This window comes from Brassica rapa, chromosome A03 (genome assembly GCF_000309985.2).
Source record: "Brassica rapa cultivar Chiifu-401-42 chromosome A03, CAAS_Brap_v3.01, whole genome shotgun sequence".
Lineage (NCBI taxonomy): Eukaryota > Viridiplantae > Streptophyta > Magnoliopsida > Brassicales > Brassicaceae > Brassica > Brassica rapa.
The window spans coordinates 1063574-1085294 of record NC_024797.2 but is presented as its reverse complement, the minus strand read 5'-3'; the positions used below and the strand labels follow the sequence as shown (position 1 = coordinate 1085294).

At 37.2% G+C, this 21721-nt stretch overlaps 5 protein-coding genes across 12 annotated transcripts; 1 reads left to right on the top strand and 4 right to left on the bottom strand.

Annotated features, from left to right (window-relative positions):
• Window positions 1–201: 201 nt before the first annotated feature.
• LOC103855666 (40S ribosomal protein S17-4) lies at window positions 202–790 on the bottom strand. Its single transcript, XM_009132684.3, has one exon. The coding sequence runs from the start codon at window positions 735–737 to the stop codon at window positions 324–326; it is 414 nt and encodes a 137-aa protein (XP_009130932.1). The 5' UTR covers window positions 738–790; the 3' UTR covers window positions 202–323.
• Window positions 791–815: 25 nt separating this feature from the next.
• LOC103855664 (B3 domain-containing protein At5g06250) lies at window positions 816–6999 on the top strand. 3 transcript variants are annotated; one of them, XM_009132681.3, is made up of 3 exons: window positions 816–5424; window positions 5884–6114; window positions 6660–6999. In XM_009132681.3, the coding sequence occupies exons 1-2, from the start codon at window positions 4848–4850 to the stop codon at window positions 6108–6110; spliced, it is 804 nt and encodes a 267-aa protein (XP_009130929.1). In that variant the 5' UTR covers window positions 816–4847; the 3' UTR covers window positions 6111–6114; window positions 6660–6999. The 3 variants fall into 3 exon arrangements, with proteins under 3 accessions (XP_009130929.1, XP_009130928.1, XP_009130927.1); XM_009132680.3 differs by having other exon boundaries at window positions 818–5424; window positions 6634–6999; XM_009132679.3 differs by having other exon boundaries at window positions 818–5424; window positions 6627–6999.
• A 1570-nt stretch (window positions 7000–8569) lies between these two features.
• Window positions 8570–14731, bottom strand: LOC103855663. 2 transcript variants are annotated; one of them, XM_033289211.1, is made up of 4 exons: window positions 14510–14731; window positions 14247–14400; window positions 14123–14157; window positions 8570–8920 (listed from the first exon to the last, which is right to left on the bottom strand). In XM_033289211.1, exons 1-4 carry the CDS (start codon window positions 14645–14647, stop codon window positions 8756–8758), a joined length of 492 nt encoding a protein of 163 aa, XP_033145102.1. In that variant the 5' UTR covers window positions 14648–14731; the 3' UTR covers window positions 8570–8755. The 2 variants fall into 2 exon arrangements, with proteins under 2 accessions (XP_033145102.1, XP_009130925.1); XM_009132677.3 differs by having other exon boundaries at window positions 8573–8925; window positions 14128–14157.
• Window positions 9091–14115, bottom strand: LOC103855662 (putative nuclease HARBI1). Of its 4 annotated transcripts, none has more exons than XM_033289161.1 (3): window positions 12812–14115; window positions 11086–11361; window positions 9091–10515 (listed from the first exon to the last, which is right to left on the bottom strand). In XM_033289161.1, the coding sequence occupies exon 3, from the start codon at window positions 10505–10507 to the stop codon at window positions 9209–9211; it is 1299 nt and encodes a 432-aa protein (XP_033145052.1). In that variant the 5' UTR covers window positions 10508–10515; window positions 11086–11361; window positions 12812–14115; the 3' UTR covers window positions 9091–9208. The 4 variants fall into 4 exon arrangements, with proteins under 4 accessions (XP_033145052.1, XP_033145051.1, XP_033145050.1 ...); XM_033289160.1 differs by having other exon boundaries at window positions 9091–11361; window positions 12812–12875; window positions 12961–14115; XM_033289159.1 differs by having other exon boundaries at window positions 9091–11361; window positions 12812–13454; window positions 13827–14115.
• A 183-nt stretch (window positions 14732–14914) lies between the features above and the next one.
• LOC103855661 lies at window positions 14915–20987 on the bottom strand. 2 transcript variants are annotated; one of them, XM_009132672.3, is made up of 18 exons: window positions 20740–20987; window positions 19934–20390; window positions 19640–19731; window positions 19048–19212; window positions 18555–18948; window positions 18074–18192; window positions 17920–17992; window positions 17614–17840; window positions 17485–17529; window positions 17288–17360; window positions 16963–17154; window positions 16637–16740; window positions 16460–16520; window positions 16166–16315; window positions 15892–16017; window positions 15620–15790; window positions 15396–15455; window positions 14915–15305 (listed from the first exon to the last, which is right to left on the bottom strand). In XM_009132672.3, exons 1-18 carry the CDS (start codon window positions 20778–20780, stop codon window positions 15192–15194), a joined length of 2664 nt encoding a protein of 887 aa, XP_009130920.1. In that variant the 5' UTR covers window positions 20781–20987; the 3' UTR covers window positions 14915–15191. The 2 variants fall into 2 exon arrangements, with proteins under 2 accessions (XP_009130920.1, XP_009130921.1); XM_009132673.3 differs by having other exon boundaries at window positions 16460–16517.
• Window positions 20988–21721: the final 734 nt, after the last annotated feature.

Below are 21721 nucleotides of genomic sequence, written 5' to 3'. Positions count from 1 at the left end.
TTGAACTGATGCGGAATCAAGGAGACGGTGGTTGCATTCTTCAATACCGATTCTTTCTCAAACAAAACTCGATGATGGTTCTAACAAAGAGATGCCTTATGAGGATTTCAGAAGCTAGAGCTCACACACTCCAACCATAATGCATCCACAATGTCTGAGTGTGTGTGTGCAGATTGATTATATATAGTTCAAAATAATAGATGATCTACCAACCTAAGTTCTCTAACGAAGCATTCACCAACTGTTAACATTAAAGCTTATAAGAACATTCAACGTTCAGCAAAACAAACACATACGAAAAGATACTTAAAGGATCGATTCTTCTAGAACCTCCTTCCACGGCCAAAGCCTGCGATAGGAGCAGCCGAGACCGGCTCCACCTTGACGACACCTGGCATGTCTCCCATCCCCAAGGAGGCAAGCATGTCCAGCGTCTCCTTATCGACCTCGATGCGATCGGTTTTAATGGCGGACTCGTCGGGAACAAAGTCCATGCGGCGCTCGCGCTCCTCCTCCTGGAGCTTGAGGGAGATCCCGCGGACGGGTCCCTTCTGGATCCTCTTCATCAGATGAGTGGAGAATCCGGCGATCTTGTTGCGGAGGCGCTTCGAAGGAATGATCGCGACTTCCTCGAGGATCTTCTTGTTCGTGTGGAAATCGAGCGTCATGCGAGAGTAGTACTTCTCGATCACCTGGCGAGAGGACTTCTTCACCGTCTTCGTGCGGACGCGTCCCATCTTTTCGCCTCTCTGCTTGCGGTTCTGATGACGGCGGAGAGTAGGGTTAAGGTTTTATTCTGATGGATCAGATGGTGAAGTAAGGGTGAAATAGTAAATTGATAGTTTGTCATGAAGCCCATTCTTCAAGGGAAGGGCCTGTTAAGTGTACTCTCTGAATGGCCCATTAAGTTTGTTAATGACATATATGGGCCGGTTCACTTCACTGGTTTAACTGAATGGAGGGGACAGAGCTGGCTAATCGAGATATCCAGTGTGGGGGGGGGGGGGGGGGGGGTTGTATTATTAGTAGTCGGCTAAAGTTGTTAACCCTTGTGAAAAATCGATATTAAATGTTACACAATCGTTCCATTATCTAAGCCTTAGATATAATTTTCAATATATTAAAAAAATATATAATGTCTAATTTATTCATTAATGTTTGTTTTCACTATTTAATATTACTACTATTCTTTCTGTTCCTAAAAGATCTATATTCTAAAGAAAAATTTTGTTTCAAAAATGTATATATTTATATTTTCAATGTAATTTTTGTCAACTAATAATGAGACATTGTGAAGTTCAAGAACATTAATTGCATTTTTAAAAATTTTATTGCTTTAAAAATGTAGGAAATATAAAATTACAAAAATAAATGTATTTATAGCTAAGTTTTATTAATATGTTTTATTAAAAAATGTGAAAATTCTAAAACATAGTAGATTTTTTAGGAACGGGTGGAGAATTTATTAGCTGTGCTTTATGATCCTGTCTCCAAATATTGGAATTTGATGCCTTCTAAATTCACAACTTGAAATTAATATCCATGGGTCTAACTGTTTAAGTCTAGGAAATCGGCTGTAAACTTTAGTGTGGAACAATGTAGATGAATGTTTATTTTTAGATAGAAAAAGTGGGAAAATGTGTGGTCCGCTCACTCTTCCAGGCCAGTTTTGCTTGAGAATTAAAAAAGAAAATGCAGCAAGCTTTGGTCCCCTTCTTTGAGATCAGTACATTATTATATAAAGATATGTATATATGTTATTAATTACTTTAAACATCCACTGTACATTTAGTAAAAACAATCATCCACCCTACATATACAGCAGAACATTGAAACTTTAAAATTTATTAATTTATAGATATATTAATTTACAAAAAAATTTGTATTTAGATTTTTTAATTTAAGATATATTTATTTTAAAATAAAATAAATATTTTATTTTAATGTATAAACATTAATTATTTTCTTTTAAAATTTGATATTTATATTAATTTTATTATATTATTTAGTGTATATAATATATATTGCATAGAACTTAACTTATTCTATTAAGTATATTTATGTTCCAGCACATCTACTACACCCAAAAAATTATTGTATATGTTATAATTTTGTACAAGTCTATAACTATACCCAAAACTCACACTTGTGAACGTCTCTCTTTTTTTAACATCCAGTTATGAACGTCATCAAGCCGAGCATCTCTAATTGAACATTAGTTTTCCATTTATAATTTATATTAAAATAAAATAAATCTATTATAGAATAATACTATTTAAAGTAAACGTTACTATATAATAGAATTACTCTATGTTAAAATATGATACTATACAAAATATAGGTTAATAATGACTTTACCTCGATTCCTGTCAAAGTACCTATAACATATTTGTATAATGTAAGATACACACTATTGGTTTCAACTTGAACGAGGTCAATTAGCTAGTGGATCCGCTATTAGTACGAAGTATTATACTACTGCAAAAGGGAACAATTTTGTGGACAGACTTATAAAGAGAGTGTGCTATTTTACTAGGGAAGTGAGAAAATGTCACAAATATGTATAATAAGAATAGAAAATAGCAACTTACTCGAAGCTCAGTGAAGCTTCTTGCACCACTTTCCAAAAATAACAAATGAAGATTGTCGTTTATGGACAATTAAATAAAGATATTTGTAGGTTATAGACACCCTCCACGATATTCATCGCAGATTTCTTCATGTCTTTTTCTCCTCGTTGAGAGACAATTTGCTCATATAGTTGCTGTCATTGATGAATGGTTTCTAGGAAAAAGAATTTGCTCATATAACAACATTTGCGAGTACTTAGTAAAAAAAAAACAAAACATTTGCGAGTATTACACCTATATTTTTTTTTTAACTGAAAGATGTAAACAGCGCCCATTATTATTTGTTTTCGCATATTTATATAGGTTAACTGCAAGAGCACAAAATTATCCAAAATGAAACATGTGAAATTTATAGCGTTTTGTAGCTCAATAATCTCCGGGGAATAAAAGGAACATAAGATAAGGAGAGAAGAATTGAAGATGAATGCATGGACTGGTGTGTGGGAAAGGCAAAGCACATGCTCAACCAAGTTACTCTTTACTTTATGTGTGAAAATATCCAGACGCCATCTCAGCCGTTGGACCTCTTTCTTCCTTCATCTTGCTTCCGTCATCCTCTTTGGTCCCACGCCATATTATTATTATTACAGTTTTTAAGTTACTAATTCTTTGTTGACCAAAAAAAATGTTTCTAATTCTTTCTTAGTTCTTTGTGGATTTGCGACTACTCTCCTCTCATTTTTAACCCATTGATCATAACTTATAAAATGCTCAACAGGTATATATTTAAATCTACTATATACGGTATTTTTTTATATCAACTACATTAGTCTCCCAAAAGAAAAAGTTCTCCAACCTTTCAATAAGAATTTAGATTGGGTTCGTTATCTTCCAAAACTATGTCATGCAGAATATATTTTATTTAATCAAATTGATAAATGCAATAATTTTATTTAATTTATTATATTAGCCTTTGCAGGGGTTAGGTAGATGGATGGAGTAAATATATGTAAAAACATAAAATAAAAATTATGAATACTAGTTATTTAAAATGTTGTTTTTTCTTCTCGACTGAGCTGAAGATCGAAAATGCTCGTCCTAATACAGTAGTTTTTATAATATTTTTGGCAGCTATACTGCCAGACTTTTACTCCTATGTACCTCTTAGACCTCCCAATCGTTTCTCATTTTTTATTTGCCTTAAATAGATTCGATAAACAAATATAGTACACGTACGCAACGTTTAACAAAAATTTGTATCGAACTTGTTATATACTAGTGCATAACTGCATATACTAGTGCAATTGTTCTTAAGAAAAACTAGTGCATTGCTAATGCCAATGCCAACTTCAATTGTTCGCCAACGCCGAAAATAAATAGAAATTACGTGAAATCTAACACAGATTGCGAATGCTAACGTTAGTGCATTGAACAACACTACCAAAACATATGTATATATCACAATTGACTGTGAATTTACGTCTAGCTTTTACTAATAAAATGCGTATAAGAGTATGATGTCTATGAATTGCGTCAAATATCAAGGACCATATCTTTGTTCTCTTATTTTGGGAACATTTTGAGAAACACGCAAAGAACATAATGGTTTCCCCAAGATGTTATAGATAAAGTGACATTATGACATTTTCATTTTTTTTTCTTCCAGTAATTGCATTTTGTTTTCAAATATTCGCTATTCAGATACTTCTCTACCTCTATATGGGATGATTCTTTGGGGTTTCGTGTAGCTTAACCTTTTCTTTTTATAAAAACAACCTTTTAGTTCTTCTTTCTTGTATATATCACCCTCTTCCTAATCACCTACCTGGTCCTCACCTGAGGATTTCTTTTCATATCCCTGAAAGTTATGGCAGATTAATATATATTGTAAATAAAATGTTCAACCTTTCCTATAAAAAGATCTAAATAAAATTGAAGTGATCATCATGGAATCCAATGTGTTCAGGAAAAATACCACTATCAACTATCATGATATAAATCTATAATGATAGATAGAGAGAGACAAATAGAATAAATAAAAATACTGTAAGTAGTAGAAAAAAAGTAATAATGATGGAAAAAGATAAAACATCACGCAAAACCTTAAAAGAAAGTCGTCTGGTTGTCGTGTGCTGCTCTCTCCTCAAATAGTTTTGCCAAAGTTTTCACGTCAATTTTTTTTTACCCCCACTCTCCTTCGTATCATACTATATTAGTACAACGAGTACCCACCTCTTTTTCACCTAACCTTCTCTACGCTCTCCCCCATTGATAAAAATGTCAGTCAACCATTACTCCACGGACCACCACCAGGTCCACCACCACCACACTCTCTTCTTGCAGAACCTCCACACCACCGACACATCGGAGCCAACCACAACCGCCGCCACATCACTCCGCGAAGACCAGAAAGAGTATCTCTTCGAGAAATCTCTCACACCAAGCGACGTTGGCAAACTCAACCGTCTCGTTATACCAAAACAGCACGCGGAGAAGTACTTCCCTCTCAACACCATCATCTCCAATAATGCTGAGGAGAAAGGGATGCTTCTAAGCTTCGAAGACGAGTCAGGCAAGTGCTGGAGGTTCAGATACTCTTACTGGAACAGCAGTCAAAGCTACGTGTTGACTAAAGGATGGAGCAGATACGTCAAAGACAAACAGCTCGACCCAGCCGATGTTGTTTTCTTCCAACGTCAACGTTCTGATTCCCGGAGACTCTTTATTGGCTGGCGTAGACGCGGTCAAGGCTCCTCCTCCGCCGCGAATACGACGTCGTATTCTAGTTCCATGACTGCTCCACCGTATAGTAATTACTCTAATCGTCCTGCTCACTCAGAGTATTCCCACTATGGTATGTTATAAGTATTATTCTCATTATTACCGTATTAACTTTAATTTATTTAATGGTGTTCAGTATCATCAACTAATCTTATGTTGTCGGGAGGATTACAACAGTAAACACCTAATTCATTTATATGTTTATAAATTTTTTTATAATTGTGTATGATAATTATTTTTATTTTGTACACGATATACTGCCTATTACGTGCGTATTAACAACCTGAGTTTCTATAATACAGCAATGATTTTATTTTATTTTGCTTTCTAATTTTTAAAAAGACCCGACAGCTTCTATTACTAATTATCTCCAAGTTGTTTATGTAAGAGCGCGTGAAGAAGACCGTCCAATCTCATGGGAGAAACGTGATTTTTGTTTAGTTATGTTCTTGTCTTTGTTTCTTTCCAAAGAAGTGTAGTTTCAAAAAAATAAATAAAATAAATTAAAGAAGTGCACGTGTCGAGATTACAGGCGCCGCCGTAGCAACAGCGACGGAGACGCACTTCATACCATCGTCTTCCGCCGTCGGGAGCTCGAGGACGGTGAGGCTTTTTGGTGTGAATTTGGAGTGTCAAATGGATGAAGACGAAGGAGATGATTCGGTTGCCACGGCAGCCGCCGCTGAGTGTCCTCGTCAGGACAGCTACTACGACCAAAACATGTACAATTATTACACTCCTCACTCCTCAGCCTCATAACATGGTAATTTTAATATATATATATATATATATATATATCTGTTTCAAGTTGGGTACATTACATCATCATTGATACTATAGTTTAAAGATACGTGATTATAAATACACATGGGCGACGCTGTTTCTCGAGATGAGACATATAATTAAATAAACGAGATTGATTAGGAGATTTTTTTGGTGTGTTAATTAATAATACAATGAAGAGGATTCAGGAATCTGTTAAGAGACTTTTTGAGCAGTCGCACATGGCCACTTTGTTAGAGCCCACTTTCATTAGTTTTAGATACGATAATAAATTAATCACAGTTTTTTTAACAATGGTTAGGAAATGTTAAACTGTTAGAAAAGAAAATGAACATGATTTGGAAATGTGTACAACAAAATTGATGTTTTGTATTCAAGAGTGGATACTATTATATGCATGTTAGACAATATCTTTGTAATAAAACAATGAGTGATGATTTTGGAATAATTTTTGATTAAAAAAAAAAAATTTGGAATAATTTATATAAACAGAATATAGGTTTCACGGGAGATACGATGAAGCAGGTTGGAGATAGACGAGGATGAGAGGTCCAAAGACGTGACAAGAAATGACCAAGACTTTCGGCATTCTCTATAGCCACAGATGCCAATTTTCTGGAAAATTTGTATGCATTTTTAATAAAAATATCTCATTGGCTTCCGTACTGTATGTAAATAATTAGGAAAAATAAATTAGAAAGGAGAAAACAGATCGCTGAATTTTAGGAAAACTCTTTTCTTTGTCCTTGTACTTCCAAAGTCAGAAGGAAAAAGAAATGAATACATCTCACGATGATTGATGACGATGATCAGATGATGTATTCACACACATGCATCATGGTGTATACTTGTACTTGTCTGATGATGATTTTTTTTTCTTCTGGTGAAAGATGAAATTGGAAACTGATGAGATTAATATATAAAAAGTGGGCCAACCAAATGATAATTTATTTTTATTGGAGTTGCTTTTTTTTTTTTGGATCAAATAGTTTCTCTTGCAAGTAAACCAAACATGTAAGGCATGGTTCAATACTTCAATTCAATATTTTAACTAAATATCAAATCAATCAAGTCAAATGATTATAATGTATTTTTGTCATTTAATTGGAAGTAGTGCATGAATAAGTCATGCATATTATGTATGACTATTCATACAATTATGCATTTTATCTCAGGGAGGAAGTCTATACAAATACAATTGAGATAGTCCTACAAGAACCTGTTCTTTTTTTCATGTACTAAGGTCAGATGAACAGTCAATCATCTGTTGAAAGCGATCGTATGTTCATGTACTGCTTCTTTTAGTGCTCTTCAATCTTTACCTCTCATTATATATATATATACGCAAATATCAGTGATTGGATCGGTTATCCACTTCCATGTGCTTCCAAAAAGAGATTCTGGTATGATCCAATGATAAATTTATCTAGCACATACAAAATTAAATGTATATATACAAAATTATTAATTTATGATTTTAACGGGATTATATATTTACATATAGTATTGCTGCAATAACTATCTGCATATAACACCAATGGAGTAAAGCTAAGTCTTGATTAGACAAAAAGTTTCCATAACAGAGATGGAAACAATACAACAATATCATTAGGACCGACCATGAACCATGCTAAATGAAATATTCGCCATATGTTCTCATTTTTTTTGAAAAAAATTACATACAAATAGATCTTATAAAAAAAATTTAAACTTCAAATATGTAAAAAAACATTTTTTACATAGACACGACAACCACATGCTCTCCTCCCCAAATCTTAGGGCCGGCCCTACTTATCATGACCACTCACTAACTACAAATGCTAGGGGTTGTATGCGCACATGCTCCAACTTTGAGTGCAGTAGTAACAAACAAGTGCTAATCTTTAAGGCAGACACATTTTTTTGACTTGACAGCATGGGTTTGATATTCAACAGTTAATTCTAAATATACTTTAATCTTACTTAGAGCCACAGGTGACTCTCTTAAGGGCCCATACAGATTCAGGATAGATACTTGTTGACTCGAAGGCAAAAACTGATATCTCCGCCCAAAGGGTTTAGTGGCTCAACAAGTGGGAGACGGACCCCTCAGCCTTCAAGACATGTGCCATTATCACTAGTCTTTCAAGCTTTTGGCTACAGTTTTAAGATGCTCAGTGGCTTCTCCTGCATCAGGGCTCCTGCAGATAAAGTTTTGATCATAACAGGACTTAAAGTACAGCTTTGAATGGAGGGCTCGACTTTTTTCCCCCTGAAATCTATCTGATATCTATGCTTTTTGATAACTTCAAGGCCTAGCCAAATTTTCCTACAACAGCATTATGGGAGACTGTTACATATAGCATGGATTTAATTCCACTATCTCTTAAGGTCAACAATGCTTTTAGCTTGGGAAGAAGAAATTATACAAGTCTGAAACTGTTTCTAACCATAACTAGAGTTGATTAATATATAGTGTATATAACTTGTAGAAGACAGAAGTGGCTTCACAAAGGACTAAGTTGTAGATAGAGAGATCTCTGGATTCTTGTGGCACAATCAAACAAAAACCAAGAACTAGCAAAGTAAATACTCGGATTCACGTCTTACAACAATCTACTTTGGGAGCAAACAAGTAAATATCAGGAAGTCTTTTTGGAGCTGTCCTCTTCATGATCTTTAGGGACTTGAGGCTCTTCTTTGCTCTGCATAACTTGCTGGACACCCTCATGATAACCTTTTATAAAGCTTGCAAGAGCGTCTTTGTAATTAGAAGCTCGTGTCATGTACACACGGTGTAAAGCAGGCCTTAGAGCACTTGCAATGGTCATCCCCACATTGGGATCCTTGGGAATTGTTTATTATAAATTTTTTTGCTTTTTTTTTGTTTGAACAGTGAAGGACTCGAGTCCAAAAAGCTCGTCCAATGGTGATCCCGAAGACGGAGTCCTTAACATTAAAATATTATTTTTTTTTTAAAAAAAAATTGAAATTGAAAATTTATTAATTGCATAATTAAAATAAAAGGTACAAGGATTCAATTTAAAGATACAAGGATTAAAAGATACAAGGTTTAAATATAAAGATACTAATTATTAATCTTCATCGCCAAATTTATTCCAAATGTTTTCGATCAAATCATTCTTCAATCGTTCATGAGTTTGCCTATCACGAAGATCATTTCGGTTGGGAAATATATTATTGAGAATTGTCGGGATTTCGTTTAGTGTAGGGTTTGCGTTTAGGACCTCCGAAGTTCTGGAAGATTCTCCTTCTTCAAATTCTGAAATATCGTACCGCATTGAATAACCATCTCGTTCATCTTCAACTATCATATTGTGTAGTATGATACATGCTCTCATTATCTTCCCTATCTTCTCTTTGGCCATTGTACGAACCGGGTTTTTCACAATCGCAAACCGAGCTTGCAATACTCCAAAAGCCCGTTCGACATCTTTTCGGACTGATTCTTGAACTTGAGCAAATAACTGTTGTTTAGGACTTTGAGGGAGTGCGATAGTTTGGATAAATGTTGACCATTTTGGATATATACCATCTGTGAGGTAATATGCCAACTTATACATGTGGTTGTTGACCATGTACCTCACACTGGGAGCTCGACCTTCTACAAGGTCATCAAACACAGGAGATCGATCGAGGACATTAAGATCATTTAAGGTACCTGGAAGACCAAAAAATGCGTGCCAAATCCAAAGATCTTGTGAAGCTACGGCCTCTAGAACAATAGTCGGTTTTCCGTGGCCACGGGCGTACTGTCCTTTCCAAGCGGTTGGACAATTTTTCCACTCCCAGTGCATACAGTCAATGCTCCCGACCATCCCAGGAAACCCTCGTTTCTCTCCCATATCGAGTAGTCGTTGAAGATCCTCTGCTGTGGGTGGTCGCAGATACTCATCTCCGAATAACTGTATTATCCCATCAGTGAAATGATGTAAACAAGAAAGTGCAGTGCTCTCACCAAGTCGGAGATATTCGTCAACCGTGTCAGCCGAATTTCCATAAGCAAGTAGACGAATTACTGCCGTGCATTTTTGTAGTGCAGTAAGACCCCACCTCCCCGTTGCATCTTTTCTTTGCTGAAAGAATGGAAAGAATTGTTCAAGGCCATCGACAATACGCATGAATAATCCCTTATTCATGCGGAATCGGCGTCTGAAAGTTTGTATCGAATATGTCGAATGGTCGTCGTTGAAGTAGTCATTGCTTAGCTGGTGCTGTCCTCCTTCGCGGTGTCGTTCAGTATAGCTACGGGTTCTTTGCGGTATGGGTTCGGCCTCCACTATATCGTCGTAAATTTCGTCAATGAAATCTTCGATAATATCATCCAATCTCTCCTCGATTTCATCATTTTCATCAGATGAAGATGACGACATTGCTTATCCTGGTGGATAAATAATAAGTTGCTTAGAAGATTTCTTATATTTTGAATTTTTCTACTTTTAAATCTTTTCTATTTTTTTCTTATAAGTTAAAAATATTTAGATTATTTCTACTTTTAAATCTTTTCTAGTTAAAAATATTTTGAATTTTTCTACTTTTAAATCTTTTATATTTTTTTCTTATAAGTTAAAAATATTTAGGCTATTTCTACTTTTAAATATTTTCTATTTTTTTCTTATAAGTTAAAAATATTTTGAATTTTTCTACTTTTAAATCTTTTCTTATTTTTTGGTAGTTTGGGATTCTAGTTTTTATAAATGAAGAAAATTCTAGAAACAAAGTGAGAATAAATATAGCCGTTCTTATAACTGATACAACTAGTTAAAAGTTAAAACATATATTAACAAGCATGTAAAACTGAAACAAAATGCATGTAAGCCATATGAAACAAAATGCATGTAAGCCATATTAACAAGCATGTAAAACCTAAGATGCCAAAGACGATAGCGAGCAAAATGCATGTAAAACTGAAACAAAATGCATGTAAGCCATATGAAACAACAACCGAAACCTGATTATGGTTATGGTACAGAGAAGCAAGTTGATGAGATGGATACAAAGGATTGAGAGAAGCAAGTAGCAGACAAATATTACAATGGTTTTCGTTCCAAAATATTACAAAGGTTTTGATGATAAGGTTTTTGATGTTGAGGAGAAAGACATACATATCCGAGTACTTATACTACAAGAAGGGAAAACCCGTGACTTATGAGCAGGAGCTACATGCCAAAATGCTCTCAGTACTCTAAATCCACCCGTGACAACTCCCGTGACCTCAAAGAACTACCTGCAACAACACGTTTAAAAAATGGTTAGTTTAGCTGTAACAACTAAGCAAGTACACACATCACACAACAAGTACTAACTTTTCCTACAAGTGACCTCAAAGAACACACAGTACACATCATAACATTTCAGACATAAGCTTCATTTTTAGTGTTGTTTCGATCTCAGACAATGGCTCTTTCTTGGCCAGCAAGCGATCAAGGCTTTATTTCTAGAAAGTTTTTCCTTAAGTTCCAAAACGCCTTGTAGCTTAGACAACTCCTCATCTCGACCACTCTTCTTCTTCTTATTGGCACCTTTCGCAGCCTTTACCCCGACGGGTCTATCCTCATCTTCTCCAACAACATTTTCTTCTGGTCCGTCAAGATCCACCACCGGCCTCCGCTTTTCCTTTCCACCATCCTTAGCCATATATGTGGAGGCCCATTTCTGCTCATGCCTGAGCTCTCTCCAGCAGTGATCGAGTGTGAACTTGGTATCGTACTTGGTGAAGAATATGTCGTAAGCAGCTTTGATCACATCATCATCATTTTGGCCGCTTCTCTGCTCCCTCAGCGCCTGGTTGTAGCAACCAGTGAATCTGGATACTTCATGATTGATCCTAGACCACCTCTGCTTACAAGAAGTAACCTCCCGCGGTACTTCCCCAACGAGCTGAGGGCTGGCGTTGTAGTAGTCTACAATACGCTTCCAGAAAGCAACAGCTCTCTGCTCGTTGCCTACGAGAGGGTCCTTACTGGTGTTAAGCCAAGCACCAATAAGGATCCTATCCTCTTTGGGTGTATATTTCCTTCTATCTGGAAAGGTCTTAACAGACTCCTCAGGGACTTGCCTACGAGACTGACCAGGGACTTGCCTACGAGACTGACCAGGGACTTGACTAGGACACTCAGGAGGGATTTGGCTAGGACACTCAGGAGAGATTTCGCTAGGAGAATCATCAGGAGCTTGAGACCCGAGCCAAAAAGGCTCGGGTGATTCAAGATCTACTGGGATTTGACTGTACAGAAGGTGTCTATAACCCGACATGGCTGTAAAAATACTCTGTGTTACTCAAGTAGTTACACAGAGCCTTAAGTAATACAAGTTCTAATTTATTATACAATAACACCCTATCAAATCTGAGCAGTTAGGAAGATAGGAAGCAAACTAAAAGCAATTAACAAATATCAGTAGCATTTATTAATACAGTCCTAGTTAAATCCTATGTACTATAACTGCTATTTAACCAAACACCATTCAATAAATCCTATGTACTATAACAGCTATTTAACCAAACACCATTCAATAAATCCTATGTACTATAACAGCTATTTAACCAAACACCATCCAATCAAATCACACGGGTTTTTATCTACCTACAAAAATCATTCAATTAATCTACAAAACTATTGGAATTTTTTTTTTACGGAATATACATTGTCAAGTGATAGAAAAGAAAAGCAGAGTACCTTTACTTTTTTCGCCATTGGACAGGTGATAGAACACTCCCCATTGAAGCCTTTGAAGCTACTCCTGCAAACAAGTAACATTAGGCAGTCAAATGTTTTAATACAAACGCATAAACTGAAAATGAAATCCAAATAAGTCGAGAACTTACCATGTAGAACCAAGATTACCAAACCTATGACCACTAGCAGGCACACCATTAGCTTAACTCGTGTGGTATCCTTTCCTGCGTCGTACACAGTCTTCTCTAGCAGCAGCAGCTTCTGCTCTCTCTCTGCAACTGCTTCCTTAAGCCGTCTTATCTACGTCTGAAAGTCCCTCATCTCCTCCATGACCGCGTCATCCCACCACTTCCAGATGTGAGTGGCTCCATCAACGACATTGTTGCAGGTGAAATACCTACGGCCTGGATCTTTTTCCGTGTAGGCTGTAGCAACAACCGGCTCACTCCCACAGTAGCAGATCGTCGGGATGCCATCATCCCCCTCAGGTTGAGGTTGGTTCTGAAACGGCTCTCCATTATCGAAGCTACTCTGAGCTTCATCGGCGTAACCCTGAGCTTCAGCTTCGAGAAGTGAGGCGATGTCGACGGACGCTGATGATGAGGACGGCTGGCTATAGCTATACCTTCCCATTTTCGTTAACCTGCAAAGAAAGAGACAAGCAAAACACAAAAATTAGCATTAATTTTGAAAAACAATAAGAAAGACGAACATATCAACACTAAATAGAGTCGCAACCCTAAATCGAATGGAAAAAATGCACAATGTTTAAATCCCTAAATCGATCGAGACCCGAAAAGGGTTTTCAAATCCCTAAATCGATCGAGACCCAAAAGGGTTTTCAAATCCCAAAAGCGATCGAGACCCAAAAGGGTTTTCAAACCCTAATATAAAAAATCCCCAAATCGCAGATTTTTTTCGAACCCTAATTTTGATACGAAACGATCCCAAATCTATTGAATATAAATGGAAACAACCACAGGAGATCGATAGAAAAGAAAACGCTTCTACTTACCTTGAGGATCAGACGGAGTTGAATCGCGACGGTGGGATCCGACAAATCGCCCTGGAGAGTTGAGAGGTTTTTTTTTTTTCTTTGCTTTCGTCGAAATGAGGTTTTTTTTTCGCCAATACCAAACAGAAACGCTCCTCCGTCCAATCTCTTTCCGCCACGTCGCCCACGGACCGGGTCCGTCAAGATGCTATTTACGGATCAATCCGTCAAATGGGCTGGGTTTATATTAATTAAAAAATCCAAAATCTGCAACGGACCGGGCTTAAGGACTCTATGTCATCCCCCGTTGCAAGTGCTCTTAAAGTCTCTATGCCGCCTCTTGCAGCTACCGCTGTAACAGAAAACAAAAACAAAGCGGTTATGAATAAAATGGATAGACAATAGATTAAAAAAAAAATCAATATGAATAGTAGGGCTTACCAAGATCTTCGAAAACAGAGGGCTCTTTCTCAGTCTCTTTGGCTTGTTTCTTGGGCTCAGCATCGCCTTGCTTCTTGTAATCGTTTGGACGAAGCTCGGGACCTATGTCTCGTACCCAGCTTGCACCGTAAAGCCTTGAAGCTTCCTTCAACACCTAATTTACAAAAATAAAATAAAACATTTCATTCACTGGTTAGCATCTTGTGAATAATCTTTTTGCTCAGATAAGAGAGTAATCAAAGGAATATAGGAAGGAATCTCACGAGAAAGCGCTCGTGCCAAGTCAATTTGCGGCGTTTGACGACGTGAGGTGGATCGGGAAGTGATGAAGGTAAGACGATTTCTTTGAGATCGTAGCGGATGTAATCGGAGACCTTGCGATACACAACCTTTAGTTTCATCTTCACGGAGAAGAGAAAAGCCGTTTACAGTCGCCGGTAGCAGCTCCGTTCTCACACAGTTGAGCTTACCGTCGCCGGTTATCTCTATTTGAGATTTGGCTTAAATGTTCGGTTTAGGTTTCGGTTCTGTTTCCGGTTTAGTCAAATAAAGATTAATTTTCCGGTTTAGCTGATGTATAAATATTGAGATATCTTATGTTCTTTGGTTTAGTCAAAAATGTATTTGATCGACACCATGTAATGGACTGACGAAAGGAAGATGGAACCTGATACAACTCGCAATAGATATATATCTATGATATGAGATATCAACATAGTAAGGTTTTAAGTTTCTCAACATTTTACGTATCTGACAGAGATTATAGGTAAGATGGTTCTCAAGTGGTACTCCTGTTTGTTGATGCTCCTCAGGACTGCAGCCACTGGTGCCTACCAGGCGTACACAGACACATATGGAATGAGATTCTCTATGCACACCTCTCTTGTCAATAAATTATATAGAACAAGGTGATGTATAAACTGATTTTTTGCATCTTGAATCTGTTCATGATTCTGCTTCATCGATGCCTTCCTCGAGCTCTGTTTCATTTTTCATTTGCTTGACCTTCTCCAGCTGTCTTAATAGGTTCAACCTTTCTGGTCCGTAGGTCGAAGGTATCTGAACAAAGACGGATGTTTGTCAACTTAGGGAACAGAGAAAGAAAAATAACACAGGAGAGCAAAGCAAGTATTAAAAAAAAAGCATTACCAAGCCTGGTACATATCTTTGAATTGCGGCAAGCATAGCCGCATGACCCACTGCTGTGACCTGTTTGACATACGCGTACCCATTAGATTAGTTAAAATTAACGGTGAAGCGACTTTGGTGCCAATGATAAGTTGTGAAACAGAGAAACTTCTTTACAAGGATGAACAACCAATGCGGATGGAAGTATGATATTTGTGAATCTGATGAGGTTAGTTTTTACTCACAGGAAGAAGCATAAGAACACCAATAGGAACAACTGATGCCAAGTCAGTAATAGTTCTGCGCAGAGCTTTCTTTTCTTTCTCTGTTAATTCATCTCCTATTACAGACCTCCGAAGCAGCTCCATAGCGGCAGCTGAATCAAATGCAAGAAGCTGCGTACCTTGCCACACGTCCTATAAAAAAAAAACACAGTAAAGTGAAATTTTAGTAATTAAATCATGAAGTAGACAAAAAGAAGCTGCAGGTGCCATGAGACTTGGAATGACTTTCATACTGTGCTTGTTTCTTTAATTTGGTCGAGTGTTTTCTCAATGACGCTTTCTTTCTTTGAGCTTTGAACCAACTCCACACCTTTCATACTACTGCTTGATTTCGGAGTAGGATCACCAGAGGCTTTTCCCTGCAGAACGTGCCAAATTGATTGTCAAGGAACAGAGTGATATTTGCTAGTACTCGTGAGAAAGACGCAAATGATCATCGGCTACCATGTTAAAAACTTTAAACATGAAGGAAAGAGCACACACAAAGTCTGGTTACTACTAACTAACCTCTTCCTCTACCGACTCATCTGTACTTCCTTGGACCCGCTTCTCCAGCTCTATCAGTTCATTCCTTAGAAGTTCGAACCGATAAATCTCACTAGATTCGGAATCAACGCTATCTACGTTTTCTCTGGACCTCTCAGTATATTCATCTACCTGCGTATTGTAAAAAAAAATGAAACCTTTTTTAAGTTTTAACAAAGCATCTTCTCACTGGGTGGAGACTGAGTAAGCAGAAATATTCCCAAAAAATATTAGGTATAAGATATGCTTCGCATAAGATAAGAAATTAGAGAATACCTTGGGGGCAGGCTTCTTCCTTGGAGGGCGCTCAAAGAAACCCCAGAATCCACGACTCCTACTAATATAGATGGAAAAGAATAAATCAGTTTCTGTTACCAGAAGAGAACGAAGGGGAACCTACAACTTATACTTAAACACGGAAGATATTACTGAATAACAGAACATGCAACATACCTTGTGCCTTGATCTACAGAGCTAATTGAATTCTTTGTGTCTTTTCCTTTTAGATTCTGTTTTTGTTCCTCAGAGGACACCTGGGAGTTGCTGTCACCACCTCCCTGAGTGAACCACATGAGATTTTAGCCATCCACACACGTTTAATAAAATGAAATGCACTCATCATCATTGTTTTCATATTACAAGCACCAAAACTGATGCTACACTTCGTAAAAAGGGTAAATGTTGGTGTATCTTCGGTTAGTCTAGCAAACTCCAGTATCAGCACTTGAATATCAATCCAAACTACATGAAAGGAAAGATATGATATAACCACTACACACCTCTTGCAGGGAAGCTGCTTTGGCTCTGAAAGACGCCTCTAAAAATTCGGCCTCTTTCTTGAGCTTCCTTATTTTCTTTAGGTCAGAGCAAGCAGCTTTTATTTGTTCCTTTCCAGAGGATGAGCTTGACGCATGCAACTGCTGTAGCAAGCTTTCTAGTCTCACGAGAGCTTCATCTACACTCTCTAGAGCCTGGAAAATAAGTGCTGTCAGTAGCTATATAACATTTGATAGTCACACCAACTGGAGTGCTAAACAAAATCTGGATTCAGTTGGTGTACGGAAAGTAAAGCAAATATTCATGACTAATACAGAGATTACCGACCTTGTCAAATGAGCTCGACTCTTCAGTTGATAATGCATTCATGTCAGCAAACCCTGCTTCTGTTACTGCCAAGCTGCATCACACATTATCCAATTGAACACTATCAAATCACTTGATTAATAAGGGTATGCTACATAGAATGCACAGAGTTGGATATATACAACTTCTTTCTATTCATTTATAGCTCTTTTGCTTACCTTGATATCCCCAGTTCTTCCTTGCACTGAATTAGCTTCTTGTGCCTAAAAATTGAGAATGAGAATAAATATGACCACCAACTAATTCATTTAACTATCCAAAAATTTGATAAGTAACAAGTAAGATACCCAGTAGATAAGAATTTTGCTGCCTTGACATTAGAAGGATTTTCAGGCCATTTGCTGTATTTAATAAAGCTCTGTAGCCAATAAGAGCAAACATTCAATATTTGAGGAAGAGCATCATAATTGGGTGGCCCTTCTGGTCTGTTTTTATGCCCATGTGCTTGTTTGGCTGCCTGCGAGTCCTTTTTATTTGGATAGAAAGGGAGCCACTCTAGTTCTTCACAGACAACCTGCACTATGAATTTCCATGATAAGATTTCAAAATGGTTAAAGGATAATTCCACCAATGACGGCATGGATCATGCCTACCTCTACATACAACTGGTACGAACTGATGGCTGAAAGTTGAGGATATTGGAGGAGACTGCCCCCAATGAAGTGCCTGCACAAAGAAGCTTGCGAGTTTAAGTGGTAGTGTGGAACGAAGAGTATGGGAAGCCAACTGAAGAAAATAATGAGTCACCTGACAAGGTCTTCCATAGGATTCTCCAGCGCATCAAAACCATTTGCAGCTAAAAAAGACTGTGTGCTCCTGCCTAAGGCAATGAAGAATCCAAAAATAGCTAAATCTCTTTCCAAAACCTGCAAGGAAACAGTAACCGGTCCTAATAAACTATCAAGATATTTACATTAAAGTATTCAACCATATTCTGTTACTGCACACTTTCACAATCTAAACACACTATGAATCGTTATACACTTGCGAACTGTTTCTGCCACGTTTTTAGACTCTAAACAACACTTACAAGAGAAGGCACAGAAAGTGATCCAACAACTTAACATAGAATTGGTTGTTTTCCCCAATGAATTTAAACAAGCAATTATATTAACTATACTTGCACATAACTCTAATATCTTCAAATACTATCATGAGCTCACATGCTCACTGCACAGAGATTTTAAAAGCTGCTTAAATGTGTACACTGTAACTCTCTATTCATTACCTCGATACTTTCAGACGTTGTTAATCTTGACCATATTTTCTCCCGGTCAATAGCTCGAAGCAGTTGGTTTTGTATAAGATCAACCCAGAAGACAACCTCATCTGTAGGACAATCACTTTTTACTCTGCAGGCTGCTGCCCGTGGTCCAAAATGAACAAGAAATTCTCTGCGCAGACCAAGGCTTTTCATTGAATGATAGGCCTGAGGGAGTGGAACAAAGTCAACAAATTTGTCCATCAATCTTCCTGTAGTATCCGGAATCAAAGAAAAGAAGGGCGGGCACGAAAGTTTTGTTGGGCCAAGTTTCGTGACTGCTGCAATGCAATTGAGCACAAGCATGAGAAGTGACACTTCAGTCTCATTGCCTGCAGCTGAGGACTTGCCTTTGGCGTAGCTGGAATGAACCATAAAGCATCATCACATTCCAAAGATGTTACACTCAAACGAGTATTCCACATTACTAACTAATATGAAGAGTAAAAAAATCACATACGCAGAAGTAGCAGCAACAAATCGTTGGTCCCCCTCAAAACAACTCACAAAAGATGTCACAGCAGGAGGAACTTGGTCAGACCAAAACCATTCGTTGGCTTCAGGATGACTGGAAGATAGTTTATCCCGCATCATGCTATCAAGGGGAGCAGCTAGGCGTGATAAACTGCACAATATGATTATTTAAACATCAAAACAGGCATAACCACAGCCTGTTTATGGTTCTGCGCAGGCAACAGCACGTGATTATTTTTTAAACAGTATCCGCTAGTTTTGGAAAGGTTTCAAAGTTGGTAAAGGAAATTCTTAGGAAGACTATCTAGGAAATAGATACGAAACCAAGACCACATAAATCTCAAACTCATACTTTGTTGCATCCTCTTCTAAAAGCAAGACCAAAAGAATCATTAAACTGTTAAAGAGATTCAGCCAGTAACGATTTGGTTCAATCAAGGAGATGACCAGAATTCATTAATACCATCTATTCAAGACGCATATTACTATTGATGCAATAAATAAACACGACCACAACAAAATGTTGACAAGTTCCAGTAAAGCCGAATGTCATAATTCTTAAGTAAGTCGTGCAGTACCTCCTTTGCACAAAGACATTAAGATCGTTATCTCTGTTGTTTCCTCTAGATGAAACGTCATTTGCAGCTTGTAGTAAGGAATACACGGAAGCCTGAGAATGAATAAACGGAAAAATAGTTCAGCTATTATAGCTAAAATATGACAAGAGAACTTTTTGTTCTCCACCAAATATGTATCTATCCCTGATAATAATTAGTAAAAAGCTTTCAAATCCAGTTGTATACTGCTCTATCATGGTACCATGATCGTGTGAAAACAAAAAAAACTACTGTAACCACTCAGATGATAAATACCTGATAAGAAAATGTCTTAACCCACGCGTTTCTATCGACTCCCAACCAAGCTGCTGAAAACCACGGTAACTTGGAAGAAGAAATCTTCGTTTTAAGCGCGAGTTCAAAACTTCTGGCAGCATCATGCAAAGACTGAATAAGTTCATCACAGTTGTACTCATCTTGTAGAGATCCACTGAGTTTGGCCCTCATCTCCTCAACATCATCGCTAGCTCTCGGCTGGGGAGTCCCATTGACAGCCACACCGTCGTCAGAAGATGCTGCAAGGAGAAAAGGCCGCATTCTCCTCCTCTGCGATCTATACCAGCATATCTTCTTACTCTCCAGAACATCATATGTTACAAACAACCGTCTACTCGAGTTCCCGGAGAAGTTCGATGTGTAATCCAACTCCACCACTCTTCTGCAGGAGATAAAAGTTCCAATTGACATCCGCGATAGACAAGGGTTCGAAGAGCTACAAACACAAGAAGAGTAATGAATTAAAAAAAAGCAATAAATCAAAATAGGATCACATAAATTCATTGTTCTAAGTTTCTCAGGCAAGCAGGTTTAACATGTACATGAAAGCTCAGCTAAATGTTTATACCAAGAAGTAACCAAATCTCTACCTATTATAAACTATCCCCAACGCTTGAATTGCACACAGCTGCTAAATTTCTCAGAGGACGATTCAGCGGAAACTACATTCATTTGAGCTTCGAAAACCTAATTTACGCTAAGTACGAGCAAGATCATGGACATGAACATCACGATGAGTAATTAATTTCACGATAAGGACCATAGAATCGAAGAATTGAAATTACCTTGACGGTATAAGACCCGGTCGATGTAGCTTAACCGCCATCTACCATGAAAGCTTTAGCAAGAGGGGAGTAGCTTCCGGAGTTTTGGTTTGGAGACGAATTGGAGAATATTTGATTAAGAGGAGCCGAACGAAGGAGATGATGACGTGTCACGACGTGGATCTTTATCCGGAGACGTGGAGGTCCGAAACTTCACTCACAGCAGATGGACCCAGGGACTTCGTCTTTGCAGACGGTACCCAATCAGATCGCGCCACCTGTATCGTATTTATTTTTAAAATGTAAATAGTTTTTTTTTGCTTTGTTAATTGTATAAACAAACACATAAATTTAGTGTTTGAGACAATGAAAACATTGTTACATTTTAAGAGTCGCGAAGAATTTAGAGTTTTGTTGTGATTAATAAAACTATATTTTAATAGAAGACTCAGAGATCACAATGAAACAAAAAGCTTATAGCAAAGCTAGCACATATCTCTAAACACAACACTTCATGTCTAGAGTCCAGCAGATGCAGCACTACTTTACTTCAGCTTTTAGTTCACACATTCTAATCAGGGACGGGGCCATTTGCAAGATTTTAACAAAAAAAATCTTTTTACAAATTTGGAGATTTTTACAGTGTAAATGTTTTTACAAAAAATGTAGAAAATTTTGTCTAATATTTCATTTCGTTATGTTAAGGACCACCACTAATTCTAATAGAAGATTCAAAGATAATAATGAAACAATCAGATTGTATGGGTGGGCAATATTCATTTTCAAATGTGAATAGTTTTTTTTTGTTACAGGAATCTTGTTTTGTTTTGTTAATTGTATAAATAAGCACATAAATTGTTACTGTTTGACAATGGAAACGAGGTGTTAAATAAACAAAACAAAACACATATACAAGTTCAAATAATCAAAAATATTTAGCTGACAAACAGTGAAAAATCAGCAGTGCAAATGATTAAAATATTTAGCTGAAAAACAAGAAATA